The sequence below is a fragment of the Diadema antillarum genome, unplaced genomic scaffold, assembly GCF_040938485.1.
Source record: "Diadema antillarum isolate AM-2024a unplaced genomic scaffold, OU_Dant_1.0 seq00000633_RagTag, whole genome shotgun sequence".
NCBI lineage: Eukaryota > Metazoa > Echinodermata > Echinoidea > Diadematoida > Diadematidae > Diadema > Diadema antillarum.
In genome coordinates this window covers 2,312,045-2,336,367 of record NW_027271550.1, presented here as the reverse complement: position 1 = coordinate 2,336,367, position 24,323 = coordinate 2,312,045, and the positions used below count along the sequence as shown (strand labels likewise).

The window sequence follows — 24,323 nt, the reverse complement described above, 5'->3', positions numbered from 1 at the left end:
CTTCGGAATTTCGATTTTTTTTTTCATTTTCGAATTAACGAGCCTTCGGAATATCTAACTGCATGCAATCGGTTTCGCGGCACTTATATACAACATGCACTGATAGAGATTGAACTATATTACAGGCCGTGGAGGTTACATTTTAGATTCAGGAATTTGTTTTCTAGAAACATCATTACATTCGAAATTCATCTTGTGTGCTTGGTCTTCTGGATTCAATACCATATAACTATACATGGGCAAACGGTAGTTCTTGTTTCATATATCATTTACATTCGAATCTTCGAAAAGTTTCGAATTTGACACAACTGTGCAAGGAGGTATGTCGAGTGAGCGCTTTCAAGGGGGGGGGGGGGGGGAGGCACTTCCGGGTTTCATGAGCTAACAAGACTTTTTAGTGAAAAAAAAAAGGTCTTCAGCTCATCTCTCCCCTTCCCCTTTCTTCAGCTGACAAAAAAGGGGGTTTTCAGTGCAAACACATAACCTTACCTCACTCACACTTCAAGATCTCTATCTATTTCTTTTTAGTGCCGCTTACGTACTTCGGGGTTAAAAAAAAGTTGGGGGGGGGGGCAAAGTGATGACTTCTTATCTGAATAAGTAGGAAAATATATTCCTTGCAAAACATTGATGACTTATGACAAAAATTGTTAGTAGGACAATGAATAAAATGGATAAAAAACAGAAGACGGAAAGAGAGAGAGAGAGACAGGGAGAGAGGGAGATCACGAATGGATCTGAGACAGCTGACGCAAAAAGTTAAAGAACGCTCGTGGTCATACATTTTCGTCACATGCATCTTTAATAATTATGAATCTTGAAGGTATAGAATGAAATGCCATCTTTTCATGTACATCATTTAGAGGTTTGCTTATCATTCAAGCACATTGATCGATTTTGGTCTACAAGGCCGTCCTGAAGTGGGGACAACCACTCATCAGCTACGTTCAGAATATTCTCATTTGACGATAATTATATAAATACACTATGTAATTATGATGACGAATATAGTTTTGGGATTTCATTGACCTGACTATCATAAACCATACCACAGGTTGATGATATATCAAGCAATAATCATCATGACATGACCAAGCTATCACAAAATGTATAAAAAATCCAATTTCTGTACTAAAAATGACGGAGTTGTTCCTATGTATAGATTTTCGTTCATCCAGTGTTTCGATTCACATCTACAGTCTATACACTACACCGAATTACACAAGATCACGACAACATTGGCAATGATGAATACTTTAGTAATTCACTGTTTAAAAAAAATAATTATTAAGCATGCACAAAAAAGTGTTCATTTCTTCAACAGCAACAGGTATAGGCCTATCATCGATAAGGCGATTTAAAGAGGTGAACAGAAGGCAAAGGTGAGACATAACGGATCAACCTGGCTAAATTCCCTGCAAAGTTCATTTCTTTTCTCCCCCTCTCTCTCTTTCAAGAATTCGTTATAGGTGAGAGAAATATTGATCAGGCCAAGTCCTCTTCTTCCTCCTCCTCGTCAAACTCTCCCTCCTCCTCCGCAGTGGCATCCTGGTACTGCTGGTACTCAGACACCAAGTCATTCATGTTGCTCTCAGCCTCAGTGAACTCCATCTCGTCCATGCCCTCACCAGTGTACCAGTGGAGGAAAGCCTTTCGCCTGAACATGGCGGTGAACTGCTCCGAGACTCGCTTGAAGAGCTCCTGGATGGCTGTGCTGTTGCCGATGAAAGTGGCAGACATCTTGAGACCACGTGGTGGGATGTCACAGACGGCGGTCTTGACGTTGTTGGGGATCCATTCGACGAAGTAGCTGCTGTTCTTGTTCTGGACGTTGAGCATCTGCTCGTCAACCTCCTTCATGGACATGCGGCCACGGAAGATGGCAGCAACGGTGAGGTAGCGGCCGTGACGGGGATCGCAGGCTGCCATCATGTTCTTGGCATCGAACATCTGCTGGGTCAGCTCTGGAACGGTCAGGGCTCGGTATTGCTTACTTCCTCGGCTGGTAAGCGGGGCAAAGCCAGGCATGAAGAAGTGAAGACGGGGGAAGGGAACCATGTTGACAGCCAGTTTACGCAGATCAGCATTGAGCTGGCCAGGGAATCTGAGGCAGGTGGTGACTCCACTCATGGTGGCAGACACAAGATGGTTGAGATCACCATAGGTTGGGGTGGTCAGCTTGAGGGTACGGAAGCAGATGTCGTATAGGGCTTCATTGTCGATGCAGTAGGTCTCATCTGTGTTTTCAACCAGCTGATGGACGGAAAGAGTAGCATTGTATGGCTCAACAACAGTGTCTGATACTTTGGGTGATGGTACAACGCTGAATGTGTTCATGATGCGGTCTGGGTACTCTTCACGGATCTTGCTGATGAGGAGGGTTCCCATTCCGGAGCCAGTTCCACCACCAAGAGAATGTGTCAGCTGGAAGCCCTGGAGAGGAGCGTATGATGATGATAATATTATAACATTTTTGTGTTATCATATATTTTTCTAAGAATTCATTTGTCATTCTCCTCGTCTGGGTCTCTACTGGGTATGTTTCTGCTCATCCTTTTATTCTCCATAACATAGTGCAAAATTAGATTGTTGCCGTAGTACTATCAAGAAGGTGATACTTTAATTGGTCAGAATAAGAACAAAAGACATGCATCAATCTTCGTTGCCTGTATTGTTTCTTTATCAATGTTTCTTCATCCAACATCGATGTGGATATAGATACATCGAATTAATGACGGATATATTGGCAATGTATATGTACCTGCAGGCAATCACAATCTTCCGCTTCCTTCCGGAGTACGTCGAGCACATTGTCGACCAGTTCGGCTCCTTCCGTGTAGTGACCCTTGGCCCAGTTGTTTCCTGCTCCGCTCTGGCCGAAGACGAAATTGTCCGGTCGGAAGAGCAGGCCGAACTCTCCTGACCGGACGGAGTCCATTGTCCCGGGCTCCAGGTCAACGAGGATCGCCCGTGGAACATACTTGTTACCTGCAATACGGTACCATATAGGTGGAAAGAACATATTAAATGAAAATGGGAAAGATGTCCAGTATCTATTCAACATGTCGCCGACAGACATCATTATTATTATAACTACAGTATATTTGAAGTCAAACATCAGTGGCGGATCCAGAGGGGGGAGGGGCGCAAACGGCGCACGCCCCCCCCCTTTATTTTTCGTGAAAAACAAAAGAAATAAAAAGAAAAACAATGAAATGAAACCCGGAAGTGGCACCAGAAATATTAGTCATGTGAAAATAGAGAATGCAGTAAAAGTGCCGTGTAATATACGGAAGTTATTTTCTTATCTTATTTATGTAATTATACAGTCATTATCTATGTAGACTGTTCATGTATTTTGTCGCGATTATGTCATTATCAAAGTCAATTGTACTCATTGTGAATTTACAACGGTCAGATCGATCTTCTTATACGACCAAAACTATAGAATCAAGAATGGAGTTCTGCGAAAACATACATGTATATCCGAGCAGGGGCTTTGCTTTGCATTATTTGCTATGGAATACTGCGAAAACCTTTATGCATTTTTCATCTGCATGAGGATGATTGGTCTTTCGAATATGTTTTAAGACGTATGAAATCAAATTCAGTATCTCTTTATGAAACTTTGGATGTCAAGAGATCACAGTCCTCGTCGAAATCACAACGCGAAGCTGAAATTCTCTAGAAGATTCTTTACACTTGAGGGACTTGTGATTCAAGAACGCTCTATCAATAATCTCAATAAAGATCATTGATTCCATATTATATTATGTCTTCAGTACGATAAATCAGTACATTTCGAATGTGCCGATCTTTGAGCATCACGCACTCCTGACCACTTGTACACATTTGCCCTCAGTGCTTGAAATGGTTTCATCTAAAAATATTTGCATAACAGAACATACGACACCGTTCAAAAGCAGAAAGGGGGGGGGGGGGAGAAAGAGGGGAAAGAGGATGCATAAGAGCGGGAGATAAAGGTCAGATGAAAAACAACATCAAGAACAACTTCTCACGCAGCCCTGCGGTTGACGGAACGAGTAGAAGTCTCGTTCTTCTCACTTGTGATAGTCACGAGCCACACAGTGTGGAGTTTGAAAAGGCAAACAGCGATCCCTGTTACCTATAAAGAACTTTGGACTTCCCTATTCAGTCACTTGTAAAAACATCGGTTATACATTCTCCTTTGTGATTCAGCCTTTTGTTGACTTTGTCGGCATATTATTTTTTTTTCGCGTATTTCCCTTTTCTCGCTTCCTTTGAGATGTGACGATGGCATATTACTACTTACCAGATGCCTCCGAGTAATAGACGCTGATCTTGTCCAGCTGCAGGTCTTGTTCACCATGATAGGCTCCCGTAGTGTCAATGCCATGCTCGTCCGATATGACTTCCCAGAACTGGATGGTTTAAGAAAGTTAAATCATTCCTTCTTAATTTCAAGGTGAATAATTATAGCTCCTCTGAATGTGTCCACTGAACGAACAAGATAATACTTGATATCCAAACTAACTCAAACAAAATAATATCCAACAACGACAACAACAACAACAACAAATCATGTCAGGGATCTGCGTAATGATAAAGTTTTGTTTAGTCTTTTACAAAGATACCGTATATAAGTCTTCATTATTGTCTATTATGATACAATTAATGAAGCGCCGTTTGCCATAAAGTGCTGATAACTTATTAGTTTTCATAGTTTCATTTCAATTTCATATTCTAATTTCTGCATTTAACATATCACAGATGAACACTCTTAAAAACAACAGCAAGGCGTATACTATCAGTACATTCGACATTCGAAAATAAGATAAAATGTACAATAATACACTGCTTAAAAGTTTGAAAGAACACCCACGTTGATTTGGAGCTATTCAGGATAATGGAAGCTATTCAGCATATTAATGATTTGACTGTATATAGTATATAATGTATTGTGGGATCATGGGATGCTGTTAGAGGCTGTTGTTAAAAAAACATTATAAGCAAATATATCTTGAAAATACGACAGCCTGAAAAAAAAAAACACCCGATGTATAAAGATTTACATTGGTTACCTGGAACATAAAAGTCCCAAATCTGTGCGGTTGTGCCGATCTTATCGTGTTACAACCCTGAACTTGGCCATGCTTTGATTTCCTGTTTTCCCAATATACCCGAGCGGATCTTTACAGTACGGTCTATAATCTTATTTAGAAAGAAGGTCATTCCAAGTCAAATCCGGCCATATTGATGGCAAGACAAAGTGTGAACACGTCATCTATACAGGCAGTACGGTGTGATGGGTATATTGCATTATGCTTTTATATCCTATCTCAGTTTCAGACTTTGATCCGCATGTCACTTGAACCGTAAACCAGGTATCGTCTTGACCACACGCATGACTTCGCGTGGGTGGATAATGAACAGCGTATAGAATAGCATAGGTATGCGTACATGATATACAAGCACGTGGTGTAAAGTCTATTGAGGCTCAAGCATACCTGTACAGATATGGAAATCCTGATAAAATATAATAATTATTATCTCATTATCATCTGTATCTCTGTTGTTTCTTGCCTATCCCTTTACCCTACCTATTATGAATAGCTTAAACCTGATGCCATTTGGTGTGAGTCAGCTATAAACTTTCATTCTTTAATGTACTAAATGAACAGGAAATGATAATAATAGTGTACACCTATGGATGAGAGGCAATGGCATTAGAACTGTGGCCGACAAATTGGTTTCTCAGAACACTTCGGAATACAGTTTCGACATATAATGGGAATATGAAAGTAAATAATACTCGGCTTGGGGCTTGCGGCCACCAGGGAAAAGGCTGGCCCATAATATTCTGTATTCTGTTCATGTTTCTCTGTTGTTCATTTTCTTACTTTCATAATGCAGCTTGGATTAGTTTACGCCGGATATAAAGTGGTGTGATCAGTATTCGCGTGCTGCATGATTGGTTTCCCTATCTCTGACATGCTGGTTTAAAGTTTCTCGTCAGTCGCTTTCCCGTAGGTCGACAGCACCCGACTTTCAACATCAGCCATGTAAAATGATAAATTAATTACTAGGACTATGTTTATGTATGTGTGATTTGTGAAATTCAAAGAGAGCAGCGTGACATAGAAAAATGTCACACTTCCTGATTGGTGTTCTTTGTCACATTAGCACAGTTTTAGAGCTCAGCGTATACCCGATGGTCACCGATGACAATTTGTGACTATAACTATGTCGAAATACGAAACGTGGTCAATCATCCGATCTCGTATTCATTTTCACTTATGCCTTCACAATTATTATTGAATAGATACCTGATTTCCGTCATTTCGCATGCTGAAAAATATATCTACTAGTATATCAATAGATGTACAGCTGGTTTTCTGACACAAACAGTTTTTGAAAGGTATGTGCCTGAAGATTGCTGTATTCGCTGATGATGCTACGGTGTATTCATCCATCTTTTGTGGTGTTCTTCCTTTGAATATACAGGTCTGTGAATACAGCCTTTGTCCGAGAAAAGCAAGAAACGACTCCATGAAATGATGAAAGAGTTCTTTGGAAGTCGAGCAATACATCATGGAGTTAAAAATGCAGACACATTGTTTAGTTTTGTATTTTGACTGCAACTTTTCGTTGGCAAGCAGATAGCGAGGCAAGCAAAGTACATTATGTTATAGGTGCAATATCTGATCAGTATCATCAATGTGTGACCTCGATGACCTTTCAAAAGATAATCAGCCACTTCGGAATGCAGTCCTGCAACGTGTATCTAACGCACGGCTTGGCGGGACTAATGCACGACACTAACTTTTTAGCTCACCTGAGCCAAGGGCTCAAGTGAGCTATTGCGATCGCTCTTCGTCCGGCGTCCGTCGTGCGTCGTGCGTCGTGCGTCGTCCGTCGTGCGTCGTCCGTCGTCCGTCGTGCGTCGTCCGTCGTCCGTCGTGCGTAAACTTTTTACATTTTCATCTTCTTCTTGAGAACCCCATGACCGATTTTCACCAAACTTGGCAGGTAGCATCCCTAGGGGGATAGGATCTCAATTTGTTCAAATGGGCACCATGGCCCACCTGGGGGGCCCCAGGGGGGCCCAAACACCCTAAAATTAAGGAATCTTTAAAAATCTTCTTCTCTAGAACCAGAAGTGATAGGGCTTAAATGATACTATGAGTAAGTACACTGAAGACTGTAGTTTCAAGTTTGTTCATGGGGGAATCAGGGGTGCCCCCCTTGGGACCCAGGAGGGGGGTGGGGAGGGGTTCTAATGGGGCCTAAATTGTACATTTTCATCTTCACTTTGAGATCGCCATGTCTGATTTTCACCAAACTTGGTAGTTAGCATGCCTAGGGGGACAGGATCTCAATTTGTTCAAATGGGCACCATGGCCTACCTGGGGGGTCCCCAGGGGGCCCAAACCCCCTAAAATTAAGGAACCTTTAAAAATCTTCTCTAGAACCAGAAGTGATAGGGCTTGGATGATACTATGAGTTAGTACATTGATGACACACATAGTTTCAAGTTTGTTCATGGCGGAATCAGGGGTGCCCACCCCCCCCCCCCTTGGGGATCCAGGAGAGGGATGGGAAGAAGTCCTACAGTTGTAATGGAGCCTGAATTGTACATGTTCATCTTCTTCTTGAAAACCTCATGATGAATTTTGACCAAACTTAGCAGGTAGCATCCCTAGGGGGATAGAATCTCAATTCCTTCAAATGGGCACCATGTCCCTCTTGGGGGGCCCCTAGGGGGCCCACCCCTCCCCCACATTAAGGAATATTTAAGATCTTCTGCTCTAGAACCAGAAATGATAAAGCAAAGTTAATATCATGAGTTTGTACATTGATGACTTTAGTTCAAAGTTTGTTAATTGCAGATCCAGGGCTGCCCCCCCCCCCCCCCCCTGTCTAATGCAAGATCATGCCTGCACATCGACGTCTCGGGGACGGATTCATTTGGTTTGAGGAATACCTGTAGACTCTTCGGACGAACTATGCAGTGTGTATGATTTAAGAGCCACATCTTGAGCTAGCACCATAGCATGTTCTTCGTCTATTAGGTTAGGTGTCTGTAGAGAGTATTATAGTAATGAGAGGATTTCAACAGATACGAAGTCAACAAACCGGGTGCTGTGGAACAGTCCATAAATTACACGAAACAAAATCGGCATTACCCTGCATGGTTGACCTTCCTACTCTCTAAAAAAAATCGAGTGAAAATATTCACTCTTAAAGGAGTGAATATAAAAAAGAGTGAATTTAGAGTGAAATTTGTTCATTTTCACTCATTTTGGAGTGACCTCAGGGATCACTCGAAGATTTTGGAGTGATCCCTGACGTCACTCTAAAACGAGTGAAAATGAACATTTTCACTCAAAATTCACTCAAATTTCACTCTAAATTCACTCTTTTTTGTATTCACTCCTTTAAGAGTGAATATTTTCACTAGATTTTTTTTTAGAGAGTAAACAGTTATTTTCGGCAAAGTCTTACATTACTGCTTACAGGGGTTACATTATCTTTTCCGCATTATATTGCTATAAAGATCCAAACATAGCATTTTCCCAAAGAAGTGTGTACACTGCAAAAAGTCCGGTGTTAAATAGTGAACACCGAGCTGGTGTTAAATTTTCGGTGCTCATATGGTGTTAAATTAACACCTCAGGGTGTCATTTCCAAATATAAAACTGTTTTTGAAGAGTTTCTTAGTAACTGCACTTCTTGTTGATTTTTAATTTAAACAAGACGATCAAGAATTTTACATTGAAATACTAGATTTGTGAAAAAATGTGAAAATAAATTTACACCACAGTAACACTAACCAGCTGGTGTGGTCTCTTATTGAAGCTGGACGGGTGTTAAACCATTGATATTAACACCAACAAATATCAAATCAACACCATGTGGTGTCATTTTTGAATTAACACCAGTACAGTGTCAAAATAACACCAGGTACAGTTTGTTTGTTTGTTTGTTTGTTTGTTTGTTTGTTTGTTTGTTTTTATTTAATCACTTGACACCACGAAGTGTCAGGTGAACACTTTTCAACACCATCACAGTGCATTTTCTACACCTGTGGGTGTGGTCCTCTATTGAAGTTTGATCGGTGTTAGATTTAACACCAGTGGTGTTAAATCTAACACCGATGTTTTTACAGTGTAGGGGATAGTGCAGTCACGAATCTTTGCTATGACAGGAAAACAAGTAACAACCAAACACCAAGGCATGGCGACTGGATGTCAAACCGAGAGAGGGCGCTATAATACTTTTTCGTCCGGTGCCGTATAGTGGAGGTCATATTTCTTATTTGACTTTTAAACATCATAAATGTGTTTTTTATGATATTTGCCCCTACATCATATGAGAAATTACACTTTCAAGGATTATAAAGCTTCTCAAAGGGACACTTTTAGAAAATCAATCCCTTTAGGTTTTTTTTTTAAAATAAATCTTGCAGTTTTGATCAGTTCTTCATAAGATGAATACATAGATCCAGGCAGTTATCCTTGATTGTGGGTGTGTCATCATCACCTTATAGCCTACAAAGTACTTGATAAGACTTTGTTTTGTCAAACAGACTAATTTTATGTATTTTGAGCTGTTTCAGTGGTAGCCAAAACAAAGAAATACATTAAAATAACACAGTCATGCAAAGTTGTGTGATACTGATGACTGACTGCTATGTACTAAGATCTAGTGACAAGAACATAATATTAAGAAAAGAAAAAAAAAGTATCAAGGCAGAGTTGAGGAGGGGGGGGGGGAGTAGAGGAGAAAGGTAGAGAGGGGGGGGGGGTAGGGAGGGGAAGGGGAGGGAGGAAGAGATCTGACACAATACAAGATACACAATACAAGATTAACACAGTCATTCAAAGTTGTGTGATACTGATGACTGCTATTTACTAAGATCTAGTACCACCGCAAGAACATAATATTAAGAAGAGAAATTGTAGCAAGGAAGAGTGGGGGGGGGGGGGGGGAGTAGAGGAGAGAGGTAGAGGGAGGGGGTAGGGAGCAGAAGGGGGAGGGAGGAAGAGATCTGACACAATACAAGATACACAATACAAGAAGTCATTCAAAGTTGTGTGATACTGATGACTGCTATTTACTAAGATCTAGTACCACCGCAAGAACATAATATTAAGAAAAAAAATTGTAGCAAGGAAGGGGGGGGGGGGAGTAGAGGAGAGAGGTAGAGGGAGGGGGAGGGGGGTAGGGAGCAGAAGGGGGAGGGAGGAAGAGATCTGACACAATACAAGATACACAATACAAGAAGTCATTCAAAGTTGTGTGATACTGATGACTGCTATTTACTAAGATCTAGTACCACAAGAACATAATATTAAGAAAAGAAATTGTAGCTAGATAGAGTTGGGGGGGGGGGGGAGTAGAGGAGAGAGGTAGAGGGAGGGGGGGGGGGGAGTAGGGAGGAGAAGGGGGAGGGAGGAAGAGAGATCTGACACAATACAAGATCAACATAAACCAGCAGAGCTTGTATAGGATGAATACTTCCCATAGACTTGCATGTATTGCGTGCATTCTCTATAGGGCTCACACGGGTAAATAATTCCCCATAGAGACGTGTGTTAAAATTTAAATTTCAAAAAATTCTGTAAAATAGCTGGGAGAAATGAGGTGTTTCATCTTCACTAACCTGAATAAGTGAGATATTACCTTTCATCCATCAGATTGCCAGGGTGGGTTGTTCTGCTCTAATTCTGTCCTGGGGTCCGCAAAGCCAGACTACGAGTTCTTGTCACTCAAAAAATCACCTATTTTCCGTACACGTACCCAATGAAATATAGTCCCCTCAAATTCCATCAGAAAAGCTTTCATCTTCCAACCAAAATGCAGTTTGTAGAGGAATTCATACTCAATATATACAGCTATTCAGTTTTTTTGCCAAACTACATCATTGATTTTTAATTAATTTTTTTCTTCATTTATTTTGGTATCTTTGGTACGAATTTGTGAAGGGGTCTGGGACAGTCCATTTTATTTACAGGTGTGAGCCCTATACGGCACTGTTTTCTTCGCGTCGAATGGCAATAATAATGAAGTTGAATTCTAAATTCCTTTCATTAAATTTAATTAACACTAATTGTTGTAAAACGAATATGGGCTAAGTTGTCTTCTTAGAACAAGGTCTTCAATAATCACTGTACAATAAATGTTCCTGATGGACCAAGCTGCAGATAAAGCCTAAATAAAGCATATTGGTTGTCTAACCTCCTCATACTAGAGTTAGGCAAATAAATCAAAAAAGAAATAAAGTTTCATGATGATTAATATCTGAAAGGGATGATACAGTTTTGGTTGAGGTGGAGCTTCAGGTTTCCAACGCTTTTCGATAATTAGTTTTTTTTTTTTTTTTTTTTAGATAATCAGAGACCTCTCGTGGAATATGAAATAGGATAATAACAATTCTAAGAAGAATTCAAAGATTATTATTTTGATGAAACTTGGTTTTGAAATGACTGAGATATCCAAAATAAAGCGATCCTAAAGGTGGGGCCCACCTTGGTATAATAATGACAAACTAAAAAACGACTAATGAGCATGAGACAGATGTAAAATTGATTGTTCCTGTTCATAATCAGCTGTGCAAAGGCGTCTTTTATTTCTCTTTTAAAAAAAATCGGTAAACAGCCAGCGGCATTTCTCTCAGTCTTATGAACGAACTAACATCATTTTCTGAATAAAATTTTTGGTGACATGACATTTGTTCCTGCGAAAATTGTTCCTGTCTTATTTTCTCCAAGGACTTAGGGTTAGGATTGTGATATTTATTAGGATGCAGTAGGGTTTTAGGTGATAGTTTGATGTCAGGATTAGGATTGGGTGAGGGTTATGTTTGTGGGAGCAATCGGAGAGAATGTTATGGAACCGAAATTTTCAGATAACCAGTTGATAGGATTTGCAAATAAGCATCATCGCCTCTATTGGAGACGCCTATGGTATAGAATACCTCCTTGGAATTGACGGACAGGGAATAAACTAACCTTTGCGCCAATCTGGTTTCCACACTGGCCGGCTTGAATGTGGACAATCTCACGCATGTTGATTTTTGTTCTACAGGATGATGAGACAAAACGATCATGATGAGAGAAGACAATGAGTGTAATCATATGTCCTCGTTTAAAGGGCATGGCTAGTAACTGATCAGTGGGAATCAGTAGGAATGCTGGGGGAAGATTGTTCCAATCCTTTGTTGTGTGATCATTTGCTTCAGAATGGTCTCATATTCAAGTAATGTGCAGTTTAAAGGACAAGTTCACCTTCATAGACAAGTGGGTTGAGTGAATGCAGCAATATTAGTAGAACACATCAGTGAGAGTTTGAGCAAAATCGGAAAATCCGTTAAAAAGTTATGAATTTTTGAAGTTTCTGCTCAGTCACGGCTTGATGAAAAGACTACTATAGCTTGTGATGTCGCATGAGTACAACGATATAAAGAAAGAATAAAGAAAATTCAACATATTTCCATTTTTCTCGCATAACAAAAGAACACTCGACTTTTCTCTTTCAGAAGGTAGGGGGAATAATATTACCCTTAACATACGTCAGTAGCAAGTCAAAGAAATGTGCACTTTATTCAAAAAGTAAAGTTTTGCGAAATTCTCTTTTTATTTGCCTTATATAGTTGTACGCATGTGGCATCATACACTGTAGTAGTCTTCTCTTCCAGCAGTGACTGCGCAGATACTTAAAATATTCGTAACTTTTGAACGGATTGTCCAATTTTCCTCAAACTTTCACTGATGTGTTCTACTGTAAATATTGCTGCATTCTCTCAATCCTTATGTATATGAAGGTGGACTTGTCCTTTAATGTTTCCAGGTTAGCATGCCTGTACAGTGACAGGGCGATTAAACTGGTCATTACTTGAATATGAGACCATTCTGAAGCAAATAATTTTCAGACAACAATAGCTATATATTGTACTCTTAAATGAATCCCACAAAGATTGGAATAATCGTTCCCCAGCATTCCCACTGATTCCCACAGATCAGTTTACTAGCCATCCCCTTTAAAATTACGAATATAGGCTTCAGATTGATAGCTCTAGAGAATGTCGACTGAAATAAAATGTCGGAATGACAATGAATGCGATGGATGAATGAATGAATGAATGAATGAATGAATGATGAATGAAGAAATTCAGAAAGGATTTGAAAAGCTTGTATTCTGTTAAACAAATCGCTCGCTGAGATTTTACAATAATCAGAGTAATGTCTGCAAACGCCAACCAAACATAAACCCATAACACTGTTATATGTTGAGAAGTCGTAAGCATTTTCTGTTTCATGTTATCGTGCTGAAACATCAGCCATTCTGAAAACTCAAAATTCTATTATATAAAGCCTCCCATAGTATATATTATATAAAGCCTAAGAATCGATTGGTTTTCCTGCAATGATTAATGAACTAAACAACAATAACAAGCAAAAGCGAATTTGATCAAAATATGGTGAAAATAGCGCGTAATCTCACACAATCAATACAATATAATTATACTCACAAGACTTCAGGTGTAGGGGTGCAGAGAAGAGAAGCTCTTGCCGATGAATGGGACAAGGATATTTGCTGAGCAGGGTAATATACTAAAGAAAATGAGACTATCGAAAATAGGCTTCATCCCGTCGCTAAATAAGAATATCCTCTCTCGCTGGCGTGCAGGGGCGCGCTTGGCTCAGATCATCCGTTCGTTGCAAATGTGCCATAAAAGCAGAGATAAAGTGACAAATGACAGCTGTTTTAGTTCTTTTGTTGTTGTTGTTGTTCCTTTTTTTTCTAGAAACGCTATATGATATAAATCTCAGCGATAATGTGATGTATATAATAGTAAACATTCTATCCTTACAAATTTCATATCTGTACTTAGAGGTAGGAGAAATCTTTCAATTCCTTTTTTCAATTTACTTGCTTTGTCCACGGTAACGTCTCCGATATCGCGCAAAAAAAGGAAGCTGTATGAAAAGAAAAAAATGTGGATGAAACTGACCGCTAAATAATTCAAATATTTTAGAGGGTGAAAATAAATTTGAGGGAATGACTGGATTTACTTCTCTTATATTTATATAAACAAAATGTCACACAGTGTTGAGAATAAACCATTGAGTAGTAAACAGTTCATTTTATTTGTGCTATTTGTTCATACAGATAATGGTGACAACTGGCCGACAACTTTTGCATTGAGTCCCCACACAACAGTGTCTAGAAATAGTAACAAACACCTTGAAAATATTACAATTTTACAGAGTTTGATAACAGTGAGAGATTAAGTGCTATATACGACGCTTTTTTTTCGAGGCGCTTTGTTTGCATCTTAATTATTGTTCAAGGAAGAGATGAAGATCTCATCTGTCACCATGTGAGACTTTGCCTGGCCCAAGTCAACCATGGGTGATTCAAGCGACAGATTAGCGTAGCAGGAAGCAAACAGGAAAAGTGCGCCTCAAAGACGGGGGTGCCGCGGCTGTGACCCCTTGTCAATTCTCGCTTCCTGTGAGCACATTGGGTGTCGAGGGTCTATAGCAGAAACCCATTCCTGCACAGTAATAATGCACAAAGAAAAGGAAGAAAGTAACACACACAAAACAAGGAAGCAAAGCAACAATCCGACAATAGCAATAGCTGTGTGAATGGGAATTTACTCGCTACAATAAAATAATGCTGTTATAAATTATGCAGACATCGCTGGGAATGGGGATCATTTTTGGTTTTCAACGACGAATGTTTCTGGCGTCTTGTCAGTCCACATGAAAGAAGATTCAAAATCATGATACATCTGTAATATACTCACAAAGGCACGGTAATTTAGAGCAAAGGATTTCCATGACCTGTGACTGTCGCCACCATTAATCTAACTGCCAAATCTAGGGTACTCCACAACAACCACTACAACAACACCAACAATCAGACAGTAAAATTTCCCCAACTTTCACTTTCACTCTCGTACACGGTGTCGTTTTTGTTACTGCTGTTGTTGATGCCGTTATTCATTTCAAATCCATGTCCGACAATGCTACTAAAGCAAGTGCATTGGCGCCATGATTTCTACAAGCAAGTGTCTACACCATTGACCATGTCTTGTCAACAAAGCGGGCTAATAGCCCCCTGGCCATTTTAACCCGCACTCTGTTCAAGAGTTGTTGTGCTGTTATTATATATCTTATTGATTTCAACAATTGACATACAAATATAAGTCATTTCAAATTATTATATGTAAATGACACAAACAGAAAATGGATTTGAAAAAAAAAAAAACAAGAGAAAAAGGGAATAGAGACAGCAGGACAGGAATATGCTTGACCTCAAGATGCCTCCATCAAGGGGAGAGGGGAAATGATAAAACCCGATGATGATTGCTATAGTTCACACGAAAAAAAAAAAGAAAAAGAGAAGAATATATCTTACTATTAGACCCTATCTCGAAATGTGCAAATATTGTGATGAAATAGAAAGATTGATAGAGCACCCATTCCATCTGTTGGAGTGTTGAAACAAAGAGGTGGGAAACCAGCCAGAGCCAGAGACGAGATCAAGAGGGGCTAGCTGGAGGCGAGGAGCTCGCTAAAAAATGGATATGGTGTGCACGCTCACTCGATAGCGCTCGGCCTAGCCTGATTGGCGCGTGCAGGAATGGTACATGGACAGAGCCGAGTCGTACAACGTCTCCAGGCTGTCAAAGATAAAGATTATTACAAGGTGAAGTCAGATGTTAATATCAAAACTCCCGATTTAGCTTATATTCTCCATAACCATCGGCAATCTGAAAATGCTACTACTTTTACTACAATAGAACTTCAGTTACTTCCGAGGATCCAGCTCTCCCGGTGTTCAGCTAACGGTCCCACATATGCTATTCTGTGTTACTTTCATGAATAGGTTTTACACAGTCTATTATTATTAACACACTGCACTGTAAATTTGCAGTTACACTACACTAGACTAGAGCTATGTAAACTAGACGCCCTATGCTATAGATCTATACACAGCCCAGTCGCTGTATAAATAGCTTTGCTTCGCACAGCGTCTGGTCGGGCTAAAGTTACGACAGCTTCTTACTTAAAGTCTCATTTAGATAAAGACTCTTGTATGTTCCTCTGTTTATTTATATTACTGTCTATATTATTTGTGAAATCAACTTTAAAAGTTGGTGTGGTGTATGTGGGCACTGGACTGCATGCACTGGGCCACTGCACAATCATGACAATTGTTTAAAGTAACTCCAAAGTTCAAATGTAAGGTGTCTCTACCCCTCTCTTGTTCTAAGCAGGGCAGGGCATCCAAAAAGTCCACGATGCGATAATAGATGAATGTGTTTTCATGGGTACATGCGGTATGCGCATGCCATAAACCAGGTATTGTGCTTGCAGGAGCTGTTTTGTTTTGTTTTTTTCATTTTCTTTGTACCCTAAAAGAGACTCTGTCTTATGCCGCTGCAGAGCTAAACACCTGACATGACAGATAACAGCTCAAGGGTACTTCAGAGAATCTAATATCTAAGTTGTTACGTTTACCCCATTTGTATACTCCTTTTGCAGATTGTTCAAGCCGCACAATACGCAGCATTGACTGCAGAAACCAGTGTACAACTACAAGAATACCTTGCCAGTTAGAAAACAGACTTTATCACTGTGACAAACATTCTACGGTACTAGCCATTGCCCATATGAAAGGATAGTCAATTACAAGAGCTCTCCAGAGACAAGCAGAGGTACCTGCTAGTTTCTCAAGGATATCACCTGCAAGTAGATGGTCCTTCACTGCTTCGCCAAGCTTCTATCTTTTCCCAATGGCAACATCAACATTAGACAGTAACGGGACAGAGCGAGAGGTGGCATCAGCCGATCCAGCGCTGTGCAGACTGGCTGTGCACAGTTTCTCAGAGAAGCTCCTCGACACTGAGATTTTCTTTCATGTGACCAAGCTCATGGACAGCTTTCTGTTGTGGATTGGGAATAAACCTGCTCGTATGTCCAATCTTGCTGTTGCTTTGAATACAAGATGTGTAAGTGGACCGGTCATTTTGTCCAAATTGCATTTGCTAGTGTCAGCAGTCAAGGCTTACAGTTCCACAATTCTAGTATTTCAGTATTTTAAGCTTTAAATGTAATATAAGCTTGTGGAAAAAAGAAAGTCAATGTGGAAAAGATTCTACAATTAGTTCTTATCTACATATCATGATAGTAAGCAAAAACACAGAATATGAGTATTCATTCAGAGTATTCAAGAAATTACTGTGTCTAGTCAATATTCTACCAGAGCCAAGACTCCAACCCCAAACATCTCTTAAACAGGAGATTCTCCTGCCTGGACCCTCTTGCAATTTAGAGACTCTTATGGCACAGACAAACACAGAGTATTACTGTATGTGCTCGTAGCGCACATCATGGGCACAGGCACAACACATACGTGGCTGGGGTCCAAGGCCCACTTCAGGGCAGTGGAAGCTCTGCGATTTTTTTGTTTTTCTTGGGCTGTCTATAAGCCTTAATGTTTAAACATACTGTATATGACAAGAATAACTTGGACATGAGAAATCTCAATCTAACATTTTTGTTGAATGTAATGAAATGAGACAATTTACTGTTCATTAGACCAATTAGACCATCAAATAGGGCATCCAAAACAGCTGCTTTGGTCATACTTTTTTGTGGCTTTGTCTCGAGAAAAAAGTTTTCAAGAAGCTTCCACAATGTTGGTCAGTGTATGCTGTTTCTCAGAAGAAAAAAAAAAATCTTTATTACTGTATGCAAGATGTATCAAATCATGATGTGCAAAAAAGTTCTCAAACTGTTTTGTTTCTCTTTTATCTTTTCAATAGGACAAAGTTCCCAGCGCAGCAATGTTGCTTGGTGATACTGCCAATACGCAGCCATCCACTCTGGCACAGAAATTAGGTGAGTCTATGTAAATGACCATGTCACTTTAACCCATTGAGGACAAGTCCGGAGTATACTCGGGCAGGTGTCTGTGGGAAATGCGTGTTATAGTAAAATCAGCCCGTCCTCAATGGGTTAAGCTCATCTTGGCCACCATTTGTGACAATAGTTACTATTGTCATTATGATTAGGCATGCCTACCATATTGTATGTCTCTTCCGTGCATAAATTTAGATGGTTGTGTCTTTGTCCCTAAAATGTTGTTGTATGTATGCAGTTTTGCAATCTTATTTCAAAACAAACAAAAAGAAACAATGTCCAGTATCCTGCTGTATTCATGTGAAACTATACAGAATAGCAGAAGCACTTTTCCATTCATAAAGGACAAAAGTAAGGTCTCCAGCATAATATCTCACATCTATAAGCCTTGTTAATACTAGAGGGGTTCATACATGAGTTTGTGCATACATGTAGTCCATTGGCTAAAATAGAAAAGACCTCCCCACCCCCTAAAAAAAACACAACTACAACAACAACAAAAACTCCAGCAAGTAAATAAAATACTACAATATATCAAATATGAAGACTTCAATGTATTAATTTGTATCAAATAAAAGAAGTGCTGTTGGGCAGTCGAAAGACAAAATTGTTGTGGTAGGACAAACACTAAGACAAGAAGTCTGTTAGGTGTTTCTTTCAGAGAAAAAAAAAAGAAAGAAAAAATGGAAAGCAAAGAACATGGTTCTGCCAAGTCTTTTGCAATTCAAGGTAATCCACAAAGTTCTGATTTTGATATTTGGTACACTGTGTTTTGTGTTGCTCTAATCCTTGCCTTCAAAACTTTGAGAGCTTGTAAACACAGCTAAGATCAGGTAATGTTTAGGGAAAAAAAGACCGGGTAATGTTGAAAAGCTGTTTAATACTTTGGTTACAGAATTATTTCTGACAGACATATTATTAGCGGAAAGAGATGTCTAGAAATAGCACTGCATGTATATATTGCTGGAATGCTCAACAGGCCAGTTTCCATGGTACCAAGTCTTCTCTTTGTTTTCATGTATTATCATAGCAAAGTCAACTGGAAAGCAAGTATTTGTGAGCTGCAGTCTTCCCTTGATGGATCAAATGCTGGTCTCTCTAGTTGAAAAACGGATCAAGGAGGAACTCAAGGCCAATCCTCAGTGCTTTTGATATTTAGTTGACAACCCAGTATCTGATCAATTTCGGTAAGTGTCTGCCGTTTCACAAGTACATTTTTATAGCTACCTGGTATGCAACTAATGATGTACATTGATTACCTGGTTTACTGTAATTAATAGAGTACATGGATTACGTAAATATCATATATGATGGACACTGTTAACAAAAAATACCCCTAACAAAAACCTCAACAATGCATTTCAGCTAGTTTCTGCAACGAGGGTTGCCAGGTGGCCACTAGTTTTCTTGGCCATTTTCCGTGGCCTATTTTACAGCCAAGACCAGTTTTCTTCATCTATATTACAGCCAATTTGGCTAAGCTATTTTCATTTTTTTTTATACCAAATTTTAGGACCAAATCTTATCTTTCCAGTGATGGAACTAGATATTGAATATAGTCATGTGGTGAATAAATGGTTTCATAGAAGATATTATGCGTCAATTCAATGTTGAATATTTTAGACTTAGTGGACATACAATTGTAGTCACAGTATATTGAAGCCCTTTGTCATACCATTACTGCCATGCTTTATGATTATTTTGCTTTTGTTTTTTGTTGTATGTAAACTCTTTCAATTCTAAGTATTTTTCTTTCTAGTCACAGTACATGCTAATTTAACCTTTTTATCATATCTGTCAATTTTCACATGATTATCATGGTTTATTTTATTATTTTGATATTATATATTTTTGATTTTGTTATATTTTTCTTTATCAAATACTCTTAGGCCACAAAAAAAGAGAAGAAATTTAATGATTTTGGTGGCCTGAACAGGCTATAGTATGAAAAAAGAAGTGTAAGTAAGTTGCCTTGATATTGCCAGTGGAATAGAAAGCTGCATGACTGCTGGGTTGCATGCAGTTAACATGAGTTACAGGAGACAAAGAAGTGTATTGCTTATTACAATAGCAGTGGCTGATTTGTGCATCTCTTCATATTAAACATTATTGTTTTCCTCTGTATTTGTTCAGTTTGCTTACTTTGATCTATTGAGAGTTTTAAACTGTGATCATTTTATGAAGAAGTATATTGCAAACATAGATTGGTATGCCATTTTTAATTTTTTGTGAAGTAACGTCATCGTCAAATAGCAAAAAATAAGATCCTCGCATTGATATTGTACACGTGTTACTTAAAGGACAAGTCCACCTTTATATACATGTGGATTGAGTGAGTGCAGCAATATTAGTAGAACACATCAGTGAAAGTTTGGGGAAAATCGGACAATCCGTTCAAAAGTTATGAATTTTTAAAGTATCAGCGTAGTCACTGCTGGATGAGAAGACTACTACAGTGTATGATGTCATATGCGTACAACCATATAAAGAAAATAAAAAGAGAATTTCACAAAACTTTACTTTTTGAATAAAGTGCACATTTCTTCGACTTGTTACTGACATATGTTAAGGGTAATATTATTCCCCCTGCCTTCTGAAAGAGAGAGGTCAAGTGTTCTTTTGTTATGCGAGAAAAGTGAAAATATGTTGAATTTTCTTTATTCTTTCTTTATATCGTTGTACTCATGTGACATCACAAGCTATAGTAGTCTTCTTATCCAGCCTTGAGTGAGCAGAAACTTCAAAAATTCATAGCTTTTGAACGGATTGTCCGATTTTCCTCAAACTCTCAATGATGTGCTCTACTAATATTGCTGCATTCACTCAACCCACTTGTCTATGAAGGTGAACTTGTCCTTTAACAAGAAACTGTTGTTGAGATATTAAAATTGTCACATGTTTTAATCATATTCTGTTTTTCAGCAGGTTAAATCACAAATCGATAAAAATGGGTAGTCTGTTTTTGCATTTAAACTCTTCATAACTGCATGCTGTAGTTATGGAGTGTGCCATGTTCATTTTCATATGTTATATATTTTCATGTTTTTTATGCCTCCGCCACGAAGTGGTGCCGCCTGTCGGAGGCATTATGTTTTCGGGTTGTCCGTCCGTCCGTCCGTCCGTCCTTCCGTCCTTCCGTCCTTCTGTCCGTCCGTCCGTCCGTCCGTCCGTCCGTCCTTCCGTCCGTCCGTAATGAATTACATGGACAAGGCAACTATCAAAACCTGTTGAGGTATCCTAATGAAACTTGGCATGTCTGTGTATTAGGGGGTGAAATTGTGCCTATCAACTTAGGGGTGCACATGCTCAAGGTCAAAGGTCAAATACATAAAATTTCACTATTTCCACCATATCTATGCAATGCCTGAAGATATTTTCTTGAAACTTAGTGTATACATGTATTACCCAATTAAGATTCTCTGGTGAAAGTTTGGGGTCATGAGGTCAAAGGTCAAAAGGTCAAGTAAAAATATTAAAACTTCTTTTTTCTCCGTACCTTGGAAAATTGTTCAAGGTATCTTCATGGAACATATTATGTACTGACTGGCAGTGATTATTTAGAGAATGTAGGGTTCATGGGGTCAAAGATCAGGGGTCAAAGGTCAAGTGCAACACTTCAAAATTTTACTATTTCCCTCATGTTTATGCAATGCCATCAGGATTATGTTTTTTTTACACTTGGTGTATGCATGTGTAACCTAATAGAAATTATCTGGAAAGTTTTTTTTTTCTTTTTCTTTTTTTTTTTGCTTCAAAGGTCAAAAGGTCAAAGATCAAGTGAAAGTGCTGAACTAACTTTTTCCTCCATATCTCGGAAGTGGCTCAAGTTATCTTGAAACTTACTACACATACTTGCCAACTAATAAGATTTTATCAGATTCAGTAAGATTTTTTACGTTAAAAATAGCAAAATCAGATTTTCTGTCAGAGACATCAGATTTTCAAAAGATATTTAGATATACTTTTCATGTGTATTTTCTGAAGATTTGACTGAAAGTAAGATTTTTAGCTTCAGTTTGCATATAAAATAAGATTTTTGCAATCCACGAGTAAGATATTTCATCTTGAAATGTTGGCAGGTATGACTACATGATTATGCATGTTCTACCTGAAAGTGATTATCTTATGAATTTTAGGGTCAAAGGCCAGATGAAAATGGTAACAATTTACTATTCAGTACAGAAATTGCACTTTTTCTCCATACCGGTACCTTGAAAATTACTCAATGCATAAATGTATGAATAGGTCAAAGTCAAGTTAAAGTCCTTAAATCTCCAAATACATGCTCTCCTATTCATCCAATTAAACCGAGGTCAAGGAAGGTGAACATTCAACACATTTGTGACAAACTTGTCATTTTAATATATTGCCAATTTTGTGAAAATGTTTAATCACACATTGTCCACATGTACTATGTAGACCTATTAGGAGAATCATGCATTATGGCGGAGGCATACCAGTCGCCATAGCGACATTTCTAGTTCTTAGTTTTTACGAGATATCTGTTAAGTAGGAGTCATGACAAGATTGGTATTTTCATGGTATCTGTATGGCGTACATTTTGATTTGATGATAGTAAATTTGCATTAAACCGTATAATACGACAGGGATGCAATTTATCAACGGCCGTCGATGGCCATGGCTGTCGTTACCTTTTTGATTGGCTGTGATGCCCCCCAGAAAAATCATATTCTCAAGGCCATAAATTTACCTGCCCTATTTCTTTTGGCCGTCATGCCCTGTAGTCTAAGATGTGCCCTTTTTCTATTGGCTGTCATGCTCCTTTTCTCTTGACCATCGTTTCGCTGTTCTTATCACGCACATCAAAAGGCCAATGAATTTATTCAGACTTTAGACGTATGCGATATTGCTAGTTTCTGGTACCAAAGTGCCTTACATTGCGCCACTTTTCATTTTAGAAAAAAAAAATGGCCTCGGTGCCCTTTTTATGACCAGAATTAGCTGCCCTTTAAAGGGATGGTATGATTGGTGGAGATGAGGTTTGGGCTTTTAACTTTTTGCGAGATACCAAGAAACCACTATGAAATAGTACAGAGCATGCCATTCTAAACGGAATTCAAAGTTTATATGAGAAAAATCGGTTTGTAAATGACCGAGACATCCAAAAACAAAGTAAAACAAGACAAAATTGTCATAAAAGGTGAGTCCCACCTTTTATTAGAATCGCTCTGTTTTAGATTTCGCAGCCATTTCAAAACCAATTTTCATCAAATAAACACTGAATTCCTCTTCGAATTACAACCTCTTTGAAATTTCATCTAAGAGATTTCTCATTATCTCACCAAAAAATGCTAGAATTAGAAACCTGAAATAAGGTCTCAACCAAAACTACACCATGCCTTTAGAAGTGGTCATAATGCCCTTTTGAATGGCCTTAGTGGCCCTTGAAATTTTGGGGCATCCAAGGCCACTTTGTCCCAAGCCAAAAGTGAATTAAAATGGCCTTTACCTTCAAAAATCTTATTTCGAGCCCTGATACAACTTATGATTGTTGGTAAAGACCAGAATTCTTACTACTTCTACTACCACAGTTTACATACATTCATTCTGTATGATTGAAAGGGGAGGGGGGGGGGGGGGGATATAAAGACACAACATTTTGGTAAGATTTTAGATTTGTAAGTACATTCATCGTAAACTCTGCAAAATATGCTCTCCATATGGCAGAAACTCATCATAGAGATGACACTTGAGTTGAAATAAGAAATAATTTATGGGAGTGAGCAACTGAAGAAAAGGCATACAATATGTAATTTGTGTCACTTTGATGTAAAGTTTAGTGTGCAAAGTGTTAATGGAATATGGTTGTACAGCTGTACTTATCTTTACTGGCTAGAAGGGTAAAAATCTCCCTCTGTACTGTAAAGAATTTTCCACAGAGATAAACTGAAGTATTAATACAGAAGTGTCAAATTCCTATAAAAGACATGGGATAATTTTGAATGTGTTTTGTGTATATGGAATCCTAGTAAACCAACATGTTTCAGCTCAGCTATAAAGTTTGCTGCACACATGGGACTTTGTTCAAATTTGGCTCAGAGAAAGGAGGCATAGGTAGATATATACTTTTTTTTTTAACTACCCAAAATTTTTTTTCCTTGCTGTGATCATTAAAAATGCAGTCCCATCTAAATTTGATGGGCATCATGTTCAAATGTTAGGTGGAGCAGGGAGGTGCACCTCCCTGGGTGGAGTTAGTACTGGATGGAAGGAACTTTCCCTCAATTAGGAGAGTTTTCACAAAGAGGTCAGAGGATTAGCTAATGACAGATTCCAGAATTTCACCAGTTCTTTTTTTAATAATCTGGAGAAGAACATGTATGATTTTGATGTCACTCCATGCTTCCACTCAGGTGCATACTTTTGCATGACAGGGAA

General features: G+C 38.8%; 3 protein-coding genes across 4 annotated transcripts in view; 2 read left to right on the top strand and 1 right to left on the bottom strand.

The window, feature by feature from the left end:
* Positions 1 to 24,323, top strand: part of LOC139736172 (uncharacterized) — a 58,848-nt gene that overhangs the window by 26,328 nt on the left and 8,197 nt on the right. Inside the window, exon 1 of one of the 2 annotated variants that reach the window (XM_071646906.1) lies at positions 18,984 to 19,111. The exons of the other annotated variant lie outside the window; for it this stretch is intronic. The gene's annotated coding sequence lies outside the window, so the exon portion shown is untranslated. Of the gene's footprint in view, positions 1 to 18,983; positions 19,112 to 24,323 lie in introns of those variants that run through there. 2 annotated transcript variants of the gene reach the window in all.
* On the bottom strand, positions 1,486 to 12,053 carry LOC139736229 (tubulin beta-4 chain-like). Its single transcript, XM_071646961.1, has 4 exons — positions 11,997 to 12,053; positions 4,295 to 4,403; positions 2,762 to 2,988; positions 1,486 to 2,433 (listed from the first exon to the last, which is right to left on the bottom strand). The coding sequence occupies exons 1-4, from the start codon at positions 12,051 to 12,053 to the stop codon at positions 1,486 to 1,488; spliced, it is 1,341 nt and encodes a 446-aa protein (XP_071503062.1).
* On the top strand, positions 16,796 to 19,076 carry LOC139736209 (proteasome assembly chaperone 4-like). Its single transcript, XM_071646942.1, has 3 exons — positions 16,796 to 17,011; positions 17,828 to 17,903; positions 18,955 to 19,076. Exons 1-3 carry the CDS (start codon positions 16,796 to 16,798, stop codon positions 19,074 to 19,076), a joined length of 414 nt encoding a protein of 137 aa, XP_071503043.1.

Bases quoted from the DNA above. Each gene is read 5' to 3' on its own strand.
- LOC139736229 (XM_071646961.1), bottom strand. From the start codon at position 12,053: ATGCGTGAGATTGTCCACATTCAAGCCGGCCAGTGTGGAAACCAGATT. The intron at 4,404-11,996 runs GTTAGTTTATTC...TAAACCATCCAG, and splicing joins GAAACCAGATTGGCGCAAAG to TTCTGGGAAGTCATATCGGA. The intron at 2,989-4,294 runs GTAAGTAGTAAT...ACCGTATTGCAG, and splicing joins CTATTACTCGGAGGCATCTG to GTAACAAGTATGTTCCACGG.
- LOC139736209 (XM_071646942.1), top strand. From the start codon at position 16,796: ATGGCAACATCAACATTAGACAGTAACGGGACAGAGCGAGAGGTGGCA. The intron at 17,012-17,827 runs GTAAGTGGACCG...TCTTTTCAATAG, and splicing joins TTGCTTTGAATACAAGATGT to GACAAAGTTCCCAGCGCAGC. The intron at 17,904-18,954 runs GTGAGTCTATGT...GTATTATCATAG, and splicing joins CACTCTGGCACAGAAATTAG to CAAAGTCAACTGGAAAGCAA.